The 20031-nt window shown below is 32.6% G+C and overlaps 1 protein-coding gene and 1 long non-coding RNA gene across 2 annotated transcripts; both read right to left on the bottom strand.

Moving 5' to 3' along the window:
* Positions 1-6320: 6320 nt before the first annotated feature.
* LOC143081028 (uncharacterized) lies at positions 6321-8477 on the bottom strand. The gene is made up of 3 exons (XM_076257263.1): positions 8250-8477; positions 7813-7887; positions 6321-6557 (listed from the first exon to the last, which is right to left on the bottom strand). Exons 1-3 carry the CDS (start codon positions 8475-8477, stop codon positions 6321-6323), a joined length of 540 nt encoding a protein of 179 aa, XP_076113378.1.
* Positions 8478-14403: 5926 nt separating this feature from the next.
* LOC143078322 (uncharacterized) lies at positions 14404-18922 on the bottom strand. Its single transcript, XR_012979173.1, has 3 exons — positions 18785-18922; positions 16268-16510; positions 14404-14637 (listed from the first exon to the last, which is right to left on the bottom strand). It is a non-coding gene; the product is annotated as an uncharacterized LOC143078322 (long non-coding RNA).
* Between the last annotated feature and the right edge of the window lie 1109 nt (positions 18923-20031).

The raw sequence follows: 20031 nt of genomic DNA, 5'->3' as shown, positions 1-20031 counted from the left end.
TTTCCTGAGGCTATTCCGCTAAGAAATATCAAGACACCTACTATTGTCAAAGCACTTATCAAATTTTTCACATTAGTAGGACTTCCTAAGTCTATACAGTCCGACCAGGGATCAAATTTCATGTCAGGTTTATTTCAGCAAGTCGTGTACCAGTTAGGGATTGCTCAGTATAGATCAAGTGCGTACCATCCAGAATCTCAAGGTGCCTTAGAACGTTTTCATCAAACATTGAAGAACATGATTAGAACTTTTTGTCTTCAATTTGACAGAGACTGGGATGATGGAGTTCACTTTCTACTTTTTGCAGTCCGAGAGGCTGTTCACGAATCCCTTGGATTTAGTCCCTTTGAGTTGGTATTTGGCCATACTGTAAGGGGACCGTTAAAATTGATTAAGGAAAAGTGGCTTACTGAACATACTGACTTGAATCTTTTAGACTATGTATCTAGATTTAAAGCAAAATTGTATACTGTCTGTCAAATTGCTCAGAAAAACTTAAAAAATGTACAGAACAAGATGAAAATATGGTATGATAAAGATGCCAGGGATAGAGTTTTTGAGCCTGGTGATAAGGTACTTGTATTTTTGCCAGTCCCTGGACATCCTTTACAGGCTAAATATTGTGGTCCTTATACAATAGAGAGTAAAATCAATGATTTGAATTATATTGTAAAAACTCCAGGTCGGCGTAAACAAAACAGTGTGTGTCATATTAATATGTTAAAACCATATTTTGAGCGTACTAATGAATGTGAGAGTAAACCAGTTGCCACTTTAGGCATGGTTAAATTTGAGAACAATCATGACAAACCAGATGTAATTGAACCACCTTTTAGTTCTAAAACTTTGGAAGAGACAATTAGATTGAAAAATTCAGAAATTTTGTCAAATTTAGACTCAAAACTTGCACATCTGTCTTTTGATCGTAGAGAAGAAATAAAATCTTTGGTATTTTCTTTTAAAAATCTTTTTCCAGATGTGCCAAACAAAACCACTGCTGTTTGTCATGATGTTGATGTAGGAGATGCTTCTCCAATTAAGCAACATCCTTATCGGCTTAATCCACTCAAACTTGAAGCTATGAGAAAAGAAATTAAATATATGCTTGACAATGATATTATTGAGCCGAGTAACAGTGAATGGAGCTCTCCTTGTCTCCTTGTGCCAAAACCAGATAAAACCTTTCGTTTCGTGACTGATTTCAGAAAAGTAAATTCAGTCTCAAAATCTGATTCCTATCCGATTCCAAGGATAGACGATTGTATTGACAACATTGGTCAAGCAAAATTTGTGAGCAAATTTGATTTGTTGAAAGGTTATTGGTAAGTTCCATTGACACAGAGAGCTCGTGAAATATCAGCTTTTGTTACACCAGATGGCTTATTTCAATATACTGTAATGCCGTTTGGCATGAAAAGTGCACCAGCTACATTTCAAAGAATGATCAATAATGTTATAAAAGATTTAAACTGTTGTTATGCTTATATTGATGATCTAATTGTATGTAGTGATAGCTGGGAACAGCATTTAACACATTTGTATGATACTTTTGATAAATTGTCACAATCAAATTTGACTGTTAATCTTGGTAAAAGTGAATTTTGTCAGGCCACTGTTGATTATTTAGGGCATACAGTTGGCCAAGGTCAAGTGAAACCTATTATGGCTAAAGTAGAAGCCATTTCCAAATTTCCTCCTCCTACAAATAGAAAACAACTTATGAGATATTTAGGCATGATTGGATTTTACAGAAAATTTTGTTTAAATTTTGCTACTGTGGTTCAACCATTGACTCATCTTTTACGAAAAGATTCTAAATTTATCTGGAGTGAAAATTGTCAAAACGCTTTTGAAAATAGCAAATCACTTTTAATTAATAGTCCAGTTCTGATTACTCCAAACTTTGAAAAACAATTTAAACTTGCCGTTGATGCAAGCGATGTAGGAATTGGAGCTGTTTTATACCAAGAGACAGATGATAATGTTAAGAAACCTAAATCTTATTTTTCCAAGAAATTAGATAAACATCAGAAAATTATTCAACTATCGAAAAAGAGTGTTTTGCAATGTTGTCAGCACTTCAACATTTTGATGTATATTTGAATCCCACTGTATATCCTATTCTTGTTTGTACTGATCATAATCCTCTCACCTTCATACATAAAATGAGAAACAAGAATCAGAGGTTGACTAGGTGGAGTTTATTGTTACAGGAATATGATGTAATTGTAAAACACATTAAGGGTAAAGATAATGTAATAGCAGATGCTTTATCTAGAGCTTATTAAAACACTTTGTATATACTATGTATTTTTGTTCATATTATTCATGATAAGTTTTTGTTACACTAAAACTTCTTTTAAGGGGGAGGTGTTATGATATTGTAATTATTGTATTTATTTATGTTGGCCTAATTTGTGTTGTATGGCCTGATAGTTGTTTACAGAATAATCTTAGAACTGTGCAGTTTAGAAATCACTGGAACAATTACAGAATGATTGGAACTTTCCAGAATGATCCTAATAAAAGATGCGTTATATAACCTTCTACATTTTACTAGAAACTTCTGTTGTAACTTTCTAGGATGTTCCATTATAGACTGTTCTAGAATCTTCCATGACAACTATATATATACAGACACTAAAGTTAAAATCTTACTCTTGGACTTGGATTTAGACATCGATAGACATTAGCATTCACAGCATTTGGATTGACACTTTTATTCTACAAACAACATCATACTGGATTGTGACCTTAGTAGTGAACGTAATATTCAGATTGGATTCCGAAAGATTTCCTGATACAGACAAAGATAAAAGATTGGACTCATATTTTGACAGTTAAGTTGACAGTAATATTTGTGTAATACTTCTTGTAAACTTTTGTATAATAAATATTGTTAAATTTTATTACTGATTTGTGTCTTTTGTTGGCTACAATTTAAAGGCGATTTCTGGCCGTAACAATTCGATCCGATACAGCAGAATCTGTCACGACATAGGCATGATTGTAATCCCACTAGAAAAAATCGGCTGAGTTTCCCCGAATGTTACGGGACGCACCTAACTGTCGGGATGCTTTGCAGAACTATTCGGACCCTTCCTGACCTGTAGGAATCTGTTACGAACTAAAACGACTGCGTTCAGACAATAATAGGACATTCCAGATAATTGAGGATACTAATCCGACTTTTTCACTTTTCGTGTCGTATCGCTGTCTGATCTCAAACGGGAGCAATAATCGGCAATGTGTGAACCCCGGATTAAGGACGTCCATCGGTAGTTTTACTGTCGCAAATTTAGTTTACCTGGCGACACGGAGCTTCAAATACAATACAGTTATCTCTATTCTAATGCAAAACAAGTTCATAATTAAATTTCAATCATTATTTCAGTGTAAAATCTTCATTAAAGAAAAATTCCGCGAAAAGATGTTATCTTCTTTGGTCCCTACACTAAGTGACGTCCTAAGTATGCTTCTGGCCTTAAACATTAACACCTGGTGTTTTCTGGCGTCTGTGCCGCTTCAGAATGTATTAAAATTTGATAAAAAGAAGATTTTTAGGTGCAACATGTGAGTTTTTTGGCTTTATTATTGTAGAAATTGCATGTCAATACATTCAGCAATTCAAAATGTCGGCTTCCTTAGTTACAGACAAGGAGATAGAGAATTTTACGCTAACTGTCATCCAATCAGAACCATTGATACAAAATAATTGCATTAGAATTTCGTATTAATAACGGGACTGTTCCGGGACGGTTTCGGCAAAAACGGTTCGCAATCAACAAGATCTGAATGCAATATGGACTCAATCGACAGAAAAACAGCAATGAAAAATTTCTCCAGATCATTCCCGTTCCACAGGACACCGTCCAGAATATACAGAACATTGTTAGGATTTTGATCCGATACAGCAGAAACTGTCACAATATAGTCACGGGTGTGCTTCGCCGAACTATCCGGACCATTCCCGACCTGTAGGAATATATTAAGAACTTAAACGACTGCGTTCAGACAATGATAGGACATTCCAGATAATTGAGTATAGTATTCCGACTTTTTCACATTTCGTGTCTTATCGCTGTCTGATCTCAAACGGGAGCAAGAAACGGCAATGTGTGAACCCCGCATTAGATTTTTAATTTAACAAAAAATAGAAAAAATAATCAGTAAACATTAACCTCAATAGATATGTTGTATTTCAAGATACATAAACTTTTGTTATTCAGTTCAATCTTTATTGACTTATTAGTTATATTTTTGATTCTACAGAGGTCTTTCATAATTTTTTTGGGAGTTCTTTTGCAAGTTTGTTAAAATTTGCTATGCTTGATCAGATCCTCGGTTGGTTATAGAATAAATGATGTGATTGGATAATAAATTCATGTTCAATTTCATAATTATACATTTTTATAAGCATAAACATAATAATTTATTATGATTATCTATTCACATTAAGGAATTTAAATTATAACTTTAAAAGAGACAAAGGAATTATAATTACAAAGTATTACATAAACTATGGGGGAAAATACTATAGTAGAAGGAGTTGAAAGCTTTGACAAAAATGCAGTATTTTCGATAATACGCAATTACACCTTTTCAATGAAATACTTCCACAGAAATATCAAGTTACTATTTTTTTTTCAAAACAAATGGTTTAAAAAACGTATTCATGCATTGTCTTTATGTTTGATCCATCTCTTGTTGGCATTCTTCCTCTTATTATTCGAATGTTCTAGATCAGCAGATATCTGGCAACACATGCAAAACGATGCTATAACTGCTGTCATCTACAAAAACAAACAAAACAAAATGATTGTTGTCATAACCTTAAAAACAAACACGATTATGATTTTTAGATTTTTGTGATTCTTATATCCATGTTTCAGTGGTTGTATTAGGTTATATCTAAATGTTTCCTTTTCTTGCTAACATTTGGTGTTGTTCGAAGATCTTTGGTAATCTTTATAAAACTTATTTTCATCTTATCGTAACATATTATTTTAGACCGCATGTTGACCTATAGGAATATTTTCTGATGTGTGTGTATCTGGTTGTGTTTTTATGTGATCTGATGAGATGTTGTCTCATTGGCGTAAAACCCAGATCATCGGCTATTTATATTGATATGATTTCACATTTTAAACGAGGGAAATTAAGGCCGTTTAAGTCACAAAATGTACCAGAAAGCGTTCAAAGATATAAGGATAATTAAAATATTCAGTCCCAAAAAGTGTCCAACACACTACGTACATGGAGAGGGCTAACATAGGCTTTGTCTGTTGCTGAATACAATACAATTTATTTAAATAAAATACAGTTAATACTATTCACTGTGTTTTGTATCAATCACCCAATTCATAACACAATTCTGAAGAAAATAATGTTGATTTTTCAACCAAATTGCCGTGGGTTTTTTTATGCAATCGTGTAATTATGAATCTATTTTTTGTACTACATACTCAAGGATCCATGATGTATTTATTGTAGCATAACTGCCTATATTTTGAAAATTCAGCATATTCAACAGCCAAGGCTTACGATCCAACCCCTCCTCTCAACCCTTGTTGGCTAGTGAAGAGGAAAATTCTGCGGATTCTTTTTGAAATGCCTGATTGTTGTCATCAAGACAGAAGAATTCAATATCTAACTGCTTAAATACACTTTGACTTATATTGCATTTTCGGAAATTAATAAACATGTGCAATTTTTGGAGGAATTCGGTCAAATTACACACTGGATGACCTTATACTTGAATTGGAAATAATTAAAATTGCTTAATTTTACAGGACCATGTATAAAAATTGAGACACTGTTTCTAAGCATTTTTATGCTCTTCAAGATGAAATAATTCTACCGTAAGTATATCTTAAAACTGTATTTACTAATTTACAATAATATCTAAGGTTTTTTTTCTAATCATGCATATAGTTCACTTAAAACAAAGCTGGGACAATATTACCTAATGTTGGCGTTTATTTAATCGAAAAGGTATATTTAACAATTACTTGCTTCATACACAGGATTTCTTAATGACTCTTGGTCTACAATACCGGTATATCATACCTCAACTGCCAAGACAACAATTGATCCAGTAACGAATATACTGCTGTACTCTTCAATTGCTTCTTCGATGGCTGTGTAACATCCCTGAAATAATCAGGTATGTCTATATGTTAAGATAAGATATGCCTAGAGTTGGAATAGTCTTCGTATATGTTTGATATAAGACAAAATTAAATTAATTAAAAATAAAAATATCAAACACTCAAAGACTAGTATGTTAAATCAGTGTTGAGTGTTTATTGTATACTTTTCTAGTAATATAAATGTCCCTTCAATGTATGACAAATAAATGTACTTACTTCAAAAAAGAAAGAGTTCAATGATGTTGGATTGGTGGTACATTCTTTACCAGCTAACAAAATTCCAGAGATATAATCTGCTCCCTTACAACAGTACCCTGGTATTAACTGTGATCCACGGGTGGAATTCCAAACTGACATGGAAAAATCGTCTGTTTCTGATTGTCTGTTCACTCCACAGCATTCAAACTTAGAAATTAAAAGTAATCATGAGTAACAGAATTAAATAACACTGAATAAATGGTACGTCCTAATTTTAATCGATTTACGGGTTAAACTCAAATACAAAAATTGAAAGTAAGGATTATGAATACTTGACGATCTATATTTGAACAAAAAAGGACTAAAATAATAACAAAAACCATCAACGGCCAACTTTGCATGAGGGCAAGATTGCATGTTCGATATTTATGAAACTTTGTGGAAGTAACTTTTGAATTCAAAATTACACTTTTTCTTAAGTTAGGCGTCAGGTAAAGCATGTAACGAAAAGACACTTTGCTTACTTTGAAACAGTTACTGTAGATATTTAAACGATGATATATAATTCTGTAAAAAAACCAAGTTATTTAATACAGGAATACACAACTTTTAAAATGTATAAAGTCAGAACTACATATGCTTCAAGACTTGAAAATATTATATAGGATTTTTCTCTATTCCATTTTATAAAACAAACTCTCACTTTGAGAACTTATGTCAATTTAGGATTTTTATTTCGGTTTAAAATCAAAGCACCTTAACATGTATGTTTACTCTAAAAACTATACTATATTCTTTGGTTGTACACAATGTAACTACTCATATTTACAGTAACAAAAAGGCTGTTCCACGCCATGGTGATAATTCCACCAAAGTTCCCTTCATAAGTAGACAACAAACCAATCAATGTCCCTTCAACGGTTTGGTTTACCTAAAGAATGTTTTACAATGAAAAATAATCGACAATCTCAAATATTTGTTCGTCCAGTTACGGTTGAAAAAATCGTGATATTGACCATGAACTCCTGCAATAATAAAATGTTATACGTAAAACTTGGAAGAATTGAGTTCAAAACTGTTTTATCTATCAATTGTTTGATCTCTTCTTATATTTTCAATTTTTAGATGCCAGATGTATGAAAAAGTAGGGTTAACTTAGAAATGTATTAGAAAAAAAAACATGTTTGGTGTCTGGTTATATTGTTTAATCATCAAAACTGTAATGTTTGTTGACATTTTCAAAACAATAGAAAAATCAAAATTTGATCCAAATTGCTGCTTAATAAATTGCTGCATTTTTATTGCTATTTTAATACTTAGCGAATATACCAGATTATAGAGGGGACCATGTAGAGAGCAAACATGAAAGGTACATGAACAAAGACGTAACGAACAATCTGGATTTCAAAGAAAACTGTTGAACATGCTTCTTCTTGTATACGTCTTTAGAAATAATACCTACCTCTTCTTTCACCTCCATGAAATAATACACAGCAAACATTTCTCCGGCAGAGACACATAATAGAATAATTGCATACTGGAATTAAAAAAAAAACATATGTACAATACAATGAGATGCCTCTGTCGCTATGGCATACGTTGAACCAAATACAGATAGTTTAAGCACGTGTTACACTGTAACGTTCTATGTGTTTATCTATATTCACGAGACTGTAGTGTTGTTGGTTGCAATATCATTGCTATTTCCCCTATCAATGCTGTATATTCTTATTTTTTTCAACAAAAAATCGCATAGTTCATTCGTAATTGCTTTCCACTTGCAGGAATTTAATAAAGGAATCTTAAATTTTACAACTATTCCAAAACAATAACAATAAATAATACCATACTGTTATCAGTTGAGTGCACCAAGTACAAGCGACTAAATACTGTACTTACCACTACAAGGAAAGGTCTCCATTTACAACAGGCTCCACAAAATCCTATAAAAGCAACACCCGCCACTACTGCACCGCATGCTATGATTGCCATAGCAATTATTTCAAAGATCTCTTCCATGTTAAAGTCCGGCCCAATGCCAATTTGTTCAAGTAGTGGAAGAATTTTATCCTCCAACATCGGAAAGCTATCACTTCCGATAGCAGCACTATTAGATTTCAGCATCATTCCTCCAAAAAATCATTCCTCCTCCAGCGGCCTGCAAGATCAAGGTGAATAATTAAACAATTAAACAAAATAAAAATAAGGAGATATGGTATGATTGTCAGTTAGGCAAAAAATCCACCTAAGTTTAAAGAAGTTGGTGTAAGCAATCATAAGCACCGTACCACCTTCACCAATGAGACACCCCCCCCCCCCCCCCCCCGTAAACTCTGTTATAAGATTAAAGGCATAGGAATGAAAATTATGAAACAATTTAATTGAGAAAACAAACAACCTTATTCATAGCAATTTTGTTTTACGAAAAACATATATGACAGACATGTACCAGCGACAACCATTGAACTACAGGCCCCTGACTTGGGAGAGGCACACAAAGAATGTGGTAGGTTTAAAAATCAATGTTTCAAAATTGGTGGAATATTTGCCAAAAAAAATTAAAAGTAGCAAACTGAGTTAAAATACTTTAGCATTAACTCAATTTACGTATTTGATCTGATAATAAGCTAACCATTGCCTGTCTCCTTTAAAGAATTTTGATATACATTAGACTGAAAATAAATACTATATTTACAATTTTGTTGAACAAGATTGTATGATATATAATGAAACTTTCAACATTATGTTTTTGTTGTTTGAAACCAGATTTCCCTGCCAACTTACCATAAAAAATAGGTTCAGCCAAACCAAGAAACACATTCCACATTTTCCAATACAATTCATTTGGTATGCTTTTTGTAATGAAAGCTTGTATATTAAATTAACCCTTTTTCTCAAGAACTGATAGTAAAATAAAATTTAAATTAATGAAAATTTGTTTAGTCTTTTAAGCCAAATACTTTAATTAACAACAGATCATCAATTGTAGGGTTGCATGTTTAGAGGTGTAGAACAATCTTTGAAGTAATATGAGAAAATAATATGATTTTACACCCAAGTATGATCAGGTGTTTCATTCTTATTGAAAGAAGTATGTTTATACACTCAATATATATTTGAATAACAATGAGTTAAAATTAAACCTTAAATTGTGAAGATATTTATGTACAGTTAACACTATGGCAAGTTGCAAACCGTGTGTTTGACCCGGGTTTTTTTTTAATTAAAAAAAATATAAATAATGAATATATTTTCTTAAAATAAGTTGCCTTCACATTAGTTAGTAGTGCAAACAACGGAAGCTTATAGGGGACCTACAAAAAATATGGGCTTTCGCAGCAAAGTAATGACGTGTTACCTCTTAAAAGGAAGGCAAGAGTATCCGACAACAATAATAGATTTTGAAAGGGAGGACGATGTAGGCCTAAATTGTTCAAAATAGCATAGAACTGTTGTTGCAGGAGAATTTGTTCTACCTTCATTGCGTTCGAAAAGGTATAACAATAAACAAACAAAACGCCAAAACATATCATCAAAAAATCCACATTTCAATGAGTAATCCAAACAGACTTAACAAAGTCAAGACCAAAAGAAAACCGACAGCATAAATTGTCACTTAGTTATAAGCGGTAAATCGTGTTACCGAAAAGTTTACTTGTCAACTGACATTCACTGATGATTTATAAGTCGAAATATATAAGCTAGGCTGAACCGTAACTGACTTTGGCAACTACAAATGAGTGAGCAATCAACAGTGGCACAAACCTTATACGCATTTATTGAGAGGACATCATGTATTGTCAAAATGAAAATGATTAATTTAGCTCCTTTTCATTCTTTAAAAAAACCAAAAAACTTCTATATGTCTCACAGGAGAAAAGAAACATGTCTATCAGAAGATGAGCACATTTGCTTCACCTGAGTGCCGCCAATTGCATATTGAAAACATGTCCTCTTAACGTATCTTATCAATTAAAAAAACCCAAGTATCTTCAAAAAGAAGCTGAATTCCCTCTATTCCAGAAATCCTAATAAAACATTTAACATATCTCAACTGACGAGAAACAGAAAGAAAGATCAGAGTATAAAGTAATACAGCAAAAATACCGAACTCCAAGGAAAATTCAAATTGGAAAGTTCCATATCAAATGGCAAAACAAAAAGTAAACTTCGGCACGACCATATTTTCGAGAAAAAAAAACCACTGACCGAGTCAAATATTTTTTTACGATTATATGCGTAAAAGTGATAAAAGCGGGCACATAATATTAAGTTTATAATATACATGCCTTGATTCAAGATTTGGATTATAATTATTTTTCACCAGTCACTCGTTTCATATGACTTTAAGAACTTTTGTTTTATGTCAAATAGTGTGATTCGTAACAAAATTTTAATCATTATCAATTTATGAATGCCTCTCGGGGTACTTATATTTCGGTATTGTGTATGTTCCTGATTTATACAAAACGTCATGACATAGTTACACCAAATCCGTTGGAGGTGTACACATTGATTTATTTTGTCTGGAAACATGTTATACTGTTAGCTGAACTTTTGAAATGTTTTCTCGAAATGTAAAGGCTCTTAGATCAGAACTTTGTATCTTTTTTTCTTATTAGACACCCCTTTCAACATTATTTATGTAATTCGACAGCAGCAACAGCGTTTCGGATAATTCATTTTTGTCTGTTCCGGAAAACGTTCGAAAAATTGTTGACTCTACTGTCACATGTGGTTTTTTTTAAAGACTCGAATGAACAGAAATGATGTGTATTCGAACTAGAAAAAAAAGTTTGGCTTGCTATTTTGTTTTGTTTGTTTTATTATGAAATATGTTTTACTTTTATTTGTAGTAATACGGTGACCACGAATAACTTACTTCCAGGTCATTTGAATGTCTCATTTGTAATCATACGAAATCTCCCGAATTTTATAGTAATACACGAAAAGCCTAGGATATAACAGGAAATAACAAAACAATTTGACAATTATTATACATCAAAACCCAACCAACAACTTACACTCAACTTCTCTGTGTGTTTGTGTTGCCAGTGTTACGAATTTACAGTTAAGAAGGTTATAATATTTCTACAGTTGTATATTTTTCGAAACCTCTTTGAATTTTCCATTTGATCTCTTTATCATTATCCTTTGTTGCTATGGACGATTTACCTGTACAGTTGTTGCTAGGGTGCTCTCTTCGAGGTCCGCGTTCGAAGTATAAATAGTGGGTAATTCTGTTCAAATCGTCATTTGTACCGAAGACAGCGACAGTGAACATCGCAAAGGTTGGAAAGGAAGTAGTTTATAGCAGGCAGTCGGTTAAGTTTAAGTGAAGTGTAGTGCTTGGAACCTGCGGACAGAATATAGAAAGGCTGAGACTGTTGGTTCGGTACAGATTGTCCAAACAGGGCTGGTGCTAAGGTTTTGCGCCTCACATCTCTCACTATTGCAGTGAGTGTTTGCTGACATACCATGCCTAAGTGCTGCCCTGTTGTTCAGACAGTTATATATATGTTTATTTTATTAAGTTTCATACGAAAGTTTTACAACAATTTGAATAGTTCCAAACATTTAGGTTTCAGACAATAGTTTCAAACCGTCTGACCCGTTCCAAACATTTAGGTTTCAAATAGTTCCAAACATTTAGGTTTCAGACAATAGTTCCAAACCGTCTGACCCGTTTCATACATTTAAGTTTCAAACCAGTTCCATACATTTAGGTTTCAGACTATAGTTTCAAACATTTGGTTCAAACAGTATCGGCCTGAAATGGTTTTAAACAGTTTTAATTTAACAGGTTCGGTTTAAGTTGATAGGTGTTGAAATTCGTTTTATGCAGTATAGTATTTGTTTCATATTTGATAGTGGTATTGTAAACTTTTTATTGATTTTAGAATTTTTTAATTGCTCTTCAAATCCCAGGAAACTGGTACGAACCCGAGGATTAAAATATCTAAACGTCCCCGCCCGGTTACACGTTACACCAGTTATTTTAAAAGAGGGACGAAAGATACCAGAGGGATAGTCAAACTCATAGATTGAAAATTAACTGACAACGACATGGCTAAAATAAAAAGAAAAACAGACATAAAATAGTACAGAAAACAAAACATAGAAACTAAAGACTAAGCAACACGAACACAACCAAACACTTGGGTGATCTCAGGTGCTCCGGAAGGGTAAGCTGATTCTGCTCCACATGTGGCACCCGTAGTGTTTAGTATTCATAACTGTCAACAACGAGAAAAGCAAAAAACACAGAGAAACATACATAAGTAACAACTGGCTTTCTGGAATATTAAAGTAGTCTTATAAGTAAAAAAAAAACTAAGTTTCCAACTCCCTTTAGATGCATTTGGCAATTTTGTTTATGCCATTGTAGGTCATATAAATCCAATAATATGTGCCCATGTACGCACCTATGACTTTTAAAAGTTAGGTTTGAGTGTTACTGTTCATAAAGCTAAATTTCAAAAAATAAAAAGTTCTTTGGATGCAAAAAAATTATAAACCATTTGTTTCAGTACATTGTTATTTGCAGATTTCTAGGAGGGTTTTATACCCTAAACTATTGAACAAGAAGATCAAGTTTTAAAAAAAAATTAATCTATAGCCCTTTTTTTGGAAATATCATGTCAGTTGAAGAGGATCAGAGATTTTGCAACAGCTAACTACGAAATATTTAAAAAAAAAAATTAAAGCTATAATTGTAATGTAAACTGATGCGTGATGGATTGAGTTAAAAACGGCCCCATTCAGACCGGATATTGCATTCATAAATTTGTACACCACGCACAGTCAATGGCTGTCTTTAGTCAATAATGTGGTCATTTTTATAAATTTCCTGTTTACAAAACTTTGAATTTTACGAAAAAACTAAGGATTTTCTTATCCCCAGCATATATTACCTTAGCCGTATTTGGCACCACTTTTTGGAATGTTGGATCCTCAATGCTCTTCAACTTTGTACTTGTTTGGCTTTATAAATATTTGGATATGAGCGTCACTGATGAGTCTTATGTAGACGAAACGCGCGTTTGGCGTATAAAATTATAATCCTGGTACCTTTGATAACTATTTACACCACTGGGTCGATGCCACTGCTGGTGGACGTTTCGTCCCCGAGGGTATCACCAGCCCAGTAGTCAACATTTCGGTGTTGACATGAATATCAATAAAGTGGTTATTTTTATAAATTTCCTGTTTACAAAACTTTGAATTTTACGAAAAAACTAAGGATTTTCTTATCCCAGGCATAGATTACCTTAGCCGTATTTGGCACCACTTTTTGGAATGTTGGATCCTCAATGCTCTTCAACTTTGTACTTGTTTGGCTTTATAAATATTTGGATATGAGCGTCACTGATGAGTCTAATGTAGACGAAACGCGCGTCTGGCGTATAAAATTATAATCCTGGTACCTTTGATAACTATTTAGTTGGGGTTTTACTGTTGGATGTGTTAGTCTACATGTATGCTACATATTTTTATTTGCGAATAACTATTAATACTTAAAACGTCGTCAATGTTGAAAAGAAATTGTGATATTGGATCGTGTACGTATTGATTATCGGTGAACGCAGCGAACGTGCTGAAAAGTTTCATAGTGTCGCGTATGTGCTTAACGTTCTGAAAATTCTTGTTTTTTATGGCGTAAAAATATACAACGAAAACCTGACATAATTGGAAGATTGGAACTGTAATATAAGTATATGAAATCACATAAAAAATAGAATATATAAACAACTTTATTTTTTCATTTGTCAAAAAAATATTTTGAAAATACTTGGTTGAATGCAGTTTCATGTTTTGTTCTAAATTTTAACTGTTAGCAACATCAGTAACTGAAATTGAAAATTCAAAGACCTTATGAAAACAATGGACCGACGGAGAATTGAAGGACTGAAAACATAATACTGTATTTATGGATTTAGGTTATTTGACAAAGTTTTAAAAATCCTGTTTTCTGTAATATAAAAAAATATACCAATAAATGGTACCTAATAGAAACAAAATAGTCTACACTTTACCATAGCTTAATCTTCGATCTCACTATTTATATGACATTTATTTATTACATCTAGGGTACAGTGACATAAAGAATACAAATCAGTTTAGTTATCAAGAAGTTCTATATTAAAGTCTGTCTACCTTGTGGACCTTCAGATATATTTATATTTAAATAATTAGTTTCGTCTTCCAAAGTACAAAATCCTAGTTCGAGGACAAAATGTTAACTCAGGTAGAGAAATATGCTGAAAACTGTAATTCCTTTATTTATCTGAAAATATAAATATAAATATTATAAGTACTTAAAAGTAAAATCACAAAAATACTGAACTCCGAGGAAAATTCAAAACAGAAAGTCCCTAATAAAATGGCAAATTCAAATGATAAAACACATCAAACGAAAACGAATTCACAAAATTGAGAAAGTAAACGGAGAACGCGTCAAAGAGACAACAACCCGATCACATAGCAAAAAAAAAAAACAAAACAAAAACAGCACAAAGCTATCAATTGATCTTTAACACAACGAGATAATTCCACTTACGGAGGCGGGTATATATAGTATACACAAGTATATATCTAATACTGTTAAATTATGATGATGTTATCAAGACTCGTCTTGTCTGTCATAACTGTCATAACTGTATGTGTATTCTGGTTAGGAATTAAGAAATGCATTCCATGAATTCCTTAATATAAAAAGTCACGTACAAACTCGAAGCAGGATTCAAAGTTTAGAAAAAATGAAAATATGTTATAAAAAGAGACCGATTCAGGGAGCAGGGTGACAGGGTCCCCCTTTCGTTGAAAATATTCGGTTGACTATTTAGGGAATCACTGATGCATGACAGGAGCGGGTTCCTCTTTAAAAGAGGGACGAAAGATACCAAAGGGACAGTCAAACTCATAAATCTAAAACAAACTGACAACGCCATGGCTAAAAATAAAAAAGACAAACAGAAAAACAATAGTACACACGACACAACATAGAATACTAAAGAATAACAGTCAGTGCACTCTCTCCCCTATGAAACATTTCTGGATCCACCACTGATAAATTACATACGACCGATGTGCTTTTCTATATTAACTTTCATCAGGAACGTCCACAGCCTAATATTTGAAAGCCAAGGATGTAAAAATACTGTAACTGATAAAGAACTATATGACCAAAAAGAACATAAAAAATAGCCAAACCTATCTAAGGTCAACTTTGCCAGAGGGATATGAAGACTAAGTTTCTTTATAAATTTATTAACGGACTATTTGAGAAAGATTTGTTTTAAATCGTGTTAGTACCGAACTAATCTGATCATATCCTCTTCGACTGTCTGTTCACCAGCAGAGTTATCGAACCAGTGCTGTAAATTTGAAAACAATAGCCTTGAAATTTCAAAATAGCGAAATAATTTAATTTTAACTAGCGCAAGAGTCATTCCGCATTTGAGATTGGCTACTAGTATAAAATAACCATTAAAAAGTGGATACAATTTAAACCCTTTTGTTTATATAAAATTCAACTATCACAGTCTTTATCTATGTTCAAACAGACGTAAGAGCTATTAGAAGCGAAATATATGAGAGTACATTCAGAATTACTTAAGCTGGGTACTTGTATTAGTTTTTTCTTATCAACATTATAATAGGGTTCTTCACGGTTAGTTCGGCCATACTAGATAGGAGGCAGTGTTTTATTTAAATAGGTGGAAATAGTATGAAAGTATGGGAAATCCTATGCATGTTTTTAAGCAACTACTCTGTCTAAATGATGTTTTCCCGTATTTTTCACACATTTTTACCTCCATTTTGAAAATCTGCCCTTATCCAATTTGACCAAACTAACCGTGAAGAGCCCCATTTAACCTAATCTATGTCTTAGTCCTAAAACGGGAAATACGTACCAATTATCGTCAGTGTTCCATAGTTCGTCGCACAACACCTTCCACTTACGCATTCAAGTTGAACACCTAAATTGCATTGCTGTGAGTTTGAACATGGAAATCTAAATTCTGAAGGAGTTTTTTTGCACCAGAGCAATTTTGCGAAGTTATTGCCTCCTCCTGCATTGCCGGAACCTCCACCTCTATTTCCTCCAAGTAAAGCACTAACCGCCTTTAATCGAAGTAGATCACTCAGAAAAGCATCTGTAATGTAAATGTAAATGTAATGTACATTCTATAAAATACACGATTTAGTGACATAACCGAGGTTATCTACGTTAATTTTGTCACTACTGTTCTATACTTTTGCATTGAAACAGCTATAAAAAAGACTTTAAAAAAAGTATATCTATTATTAAAAGACTTCTAAATGTTTAAATGAAATGACAAGTCATAAACAAATCACTACCCTATCCTGTTCTGTAGAAAATGTAAACATTTTCTTTTTCCTCGAATGAGACATACAGAATGAGGCTTACCAAAATTCTGTATCAAATTGAGCAACATAATAAGTGCCATCTGATGTTATGATCTTTTTATCATATGCTTCAACAGTAGAGAATAATAACAGATTCACATATTGATCCTTTTATGTGGTTCCCGAAGTTAAAAGAGTAAAAAAGTTCACGGCCGTCGGGCCCAAAATTTGATACATTCGATATGAAATCTTTCTATCATATGACTCAACAGAGAGAGAGAAAACAAACATTTTAATATGGACGAATCGGCAAAAGATCATTCAACAATATACCTAATGATCATTGTTTGGAAAAGTCAACTTTTTAAGGAAACTTTCTAAATTATGTTTAAGAAAAACTTTAAGAAATGCATTTATTAAATAATTTTTTTTTTTTTTTATTTTTTTTTTATTATTTTAAACAATATACTTTCCAGTATTCAAATAATTGTTTTGTACACTACTTTGTAATGTTTTTCACTGAAAACGTAGCATTGAGGTGTATTTTCCGGAATTGGCCGAGTATTACCGGAATGCCATGTGATAACGTTACGGAAAGGCATGTGATAACAATCGGATTTTGGTGGGTTCGTGTAGCTTAGTCTTTAGATTTACATGTTGTGTATATTATACTGTTGTTTGACTTATGTTTTTTTTTATTTTGTTAATTTGTTCGTTGTCCTTTTGTTCTCGAATGATGAGGTTGAATGTTCCTCATGTATTTTTTCGCCTTTCTTTTGAAATTATCAGAGAAAACAAAACTGTTGAAAACAAATGTTTTAAACAGGAAAATAATTGTCGAGCTTGAAGTTTCCGGTATGATTGCTTTCTTGTGTCTTTCATGCAAAAAATAACTACGTTAAGCAAGGCTATTTATGTAAAACATGATGTCTTAATTATCAATTACAAGAGAACATCACACAAACCAGTATAAACATCATGCAAAAATCGTCATCTCCAAAAGAAAAGCTTAATAAATACCAATATGAAGCATTAATTTGCTACACAAGCACATCAACCATGTTGTGTACAATGTTTGAACAGATTTCGTCTTGCCCCATGATCAATAGCCATGGAGTTGTCAGTTTATTTTCGATTTACGAGTTTGACTGTTCCTCTGGTATCTTTCGTCCCTCTTCTATGTATATAGATGTTTTAAATATTCAATAATTAACTTAACACTATATGTAAAAACAATAGAAATTTGCAATGGGCTACCGGCTACAAGTGATACAGAAAGTAATTGAAGGACGTAGGTGAGCGATTTTTGTCAAGTGCTTTTGGTTTTGCTCCATTGTCAATCTGTACTTGTTTTCTCGCTCCATGACCTCCATTAAACTGTATATATCACGATAGATGTGGTACTGGTGCAGAACCTATTCACACTTCTTGAATACCTCTTTAAGTTGGGTTAATGTTGCTCATTTTTGTGTATAATGCCGTTACATATATGACACTTGAAACATTTTTGATACCCATAGTTCGGAACTTATTTTTTATTCATTGACGATATTCCGTGTTGTTTCAGCAATTAAGTTGTTGTTTCCGTTCGAAATTAAGGAAAGAAATAGGTACAAAAATTACTGTTTCTGTGTGCTGTGAAAAACAATTGAAAAACAAAAATGCGCATCTGGTGCGATATTCGGTACTGTTAATGTTATTTACGTTAAGGACTCAAAAAATAATGTGTCTGAGCTATTAATGACGTATTGAGATGTACTGGGTCCTTCAGTTTGAATCAAAGGCAAATCTAACAAAAAAGTTATTATCATAAAAAGTTTTTAAATTAATAAATAAAATACGGAAATTATTTTACTAGCGCTGAGGCTATTTTCTTGATTTACCTCAACAGGAACACTAAAAATCGAGTATTTGAAAGCCAAGGATGTCCAGGAACCTAAACAATAAGAGAGCTATATAACCAAAAAGAACCTAAAAAATAACCATCTAAGGGTAAATTTCCCCTGAGGGAGTTGAAATCTGAGATTCTCTATAATTTCAAAATTTGTAATAAAACATACCTGATATAGACAAAACTGCAAGAAACACCAAAACGGTAAAAAGTTTCATGATGAATTTCAATATTTACTAAAAAATGTCCAACTGGCAGGAGATGTCACGCCTCTTTCTAAATGACGTTAGTGACAAACGTATTATGTGATAGACATACACTTTTCACATTAGCATAATTAGTATTAATTAAAACTTGACAACAGTTATCTTTAATTTTTAAATAAACAATGTCGTTTTAATTTGTGTACGATTAAGATCTACATTAATAGTATTAATTTGAAATGATTCCATAATAAAGTTCGTGACAGAAAAGTCAGGTGTTGCGGTTAAGCACTTCAGGAAAATGTAATTACATTGTAAGGTACCTACCATTCATCTTTTATTTAAGGGGCAGTGGAGGGGAAAACTTTTTAGGTTTTCTTTATCGGGACTTAACATTTTTTTTGATAGTTTTCTTCAAACATATGGACAGGAACAAGACATTTTTTTTCTGAAATTAAATGCTGTTTTATTTCCCTCTTGTCTTCAATAGACATTGATACCTTTTTAAATTCACTTCTGAAACGAAACAATGTTTTTTGTGTCAAGAAAAAACGTGCCCTCCCCCTCGCATAAACACATGGTCGATGACCTGGGGTAATGTGTATAGTTTGTCTGTTTCAGAATGTTTTCACCATCATAAAAAAAGTATGGTAAAGATTTCATTCCGGACAACACTTAAAACTATACCAACCTTTAGACGTCACGAGTCTAAAATGGTATTGATTACTAGTAAATTTAACAGACTGTTATAGATATGTTATCAACTCAAATTGACCTTAACTAGTAATTAAAAATAATTTCTTTTTGTCAAATCAAATTATAAGTATATAAACTATGACCCTTAAATGACCTTAAATATATATTTTTGTATGTTGTAACATGAGCTTTTGCTCAATTTTTCATATTCAATACAGTTTATAGCATAGACCGCAACCTCTTATTTCAAAGAATTACCAAATATAGAAATTAACTGAAAATCAGGGAACCTTTATAATAAAGTCATGTTGATATAAAGGATCCCGCAATGCATCCAGACCCTGATATAGAACAGAAGAGACTAGTTTTTATTCAGAAATTAGACAAATTTGTTATATCAAAATATTTAGTATTGTTGATAATATCAGATTATGACATGGCATTTTTCATATCGCATGTATTATCAGCCCGAGGTTGAATATCAGCCCAAGAGCCGCATGGCTCGAGGGCTGATATT

This window comes from Mytilus galloprovincialis, chromosome 6 (assembly GCF_965363235.1).
Source record: "Mytilus galloprovincialis chromosome 6, xbMytGall1.hap1.1, whole genome shotgun sequence".
Taxonomy (NCBI): Eukaryota; Metazoa; Mollusca; class Bivalvia; order Mytilida; family Mytilidae; genus Mytilus; species Mytilus galloprovincialis.
The sequence above is the reverse complement of the archived record's forward strand: the minus strand, read 5'-3'. Positions and strand labels throughout refer to the sequence as shown.

Bases quoted from the DNA above. Each gene is read 5' to 3' on its own strand.
- LOC143081028 (XM_076257263.1), bottom strand. From the start codon at position 8,477: ATGATGCTGAAATCTAATAGTGCTGCTATCGGAAGTGATAGCTTTCCG. The intron at 7,888-8,249 runs GTAAGTACAGTA...TTTTAATTCCAG, and splicing joins GGAGACCTTTCCTTGTAGTG to TATGCAATTATTCTATTATG. The intron at 6,558-7,812 runs GTAGGTATTATT...TTAATTTCTAAG, and splicing joins TCATGGAGGTGAAAGAAGAG to TTTGAATGCTGTGGAGTGAA.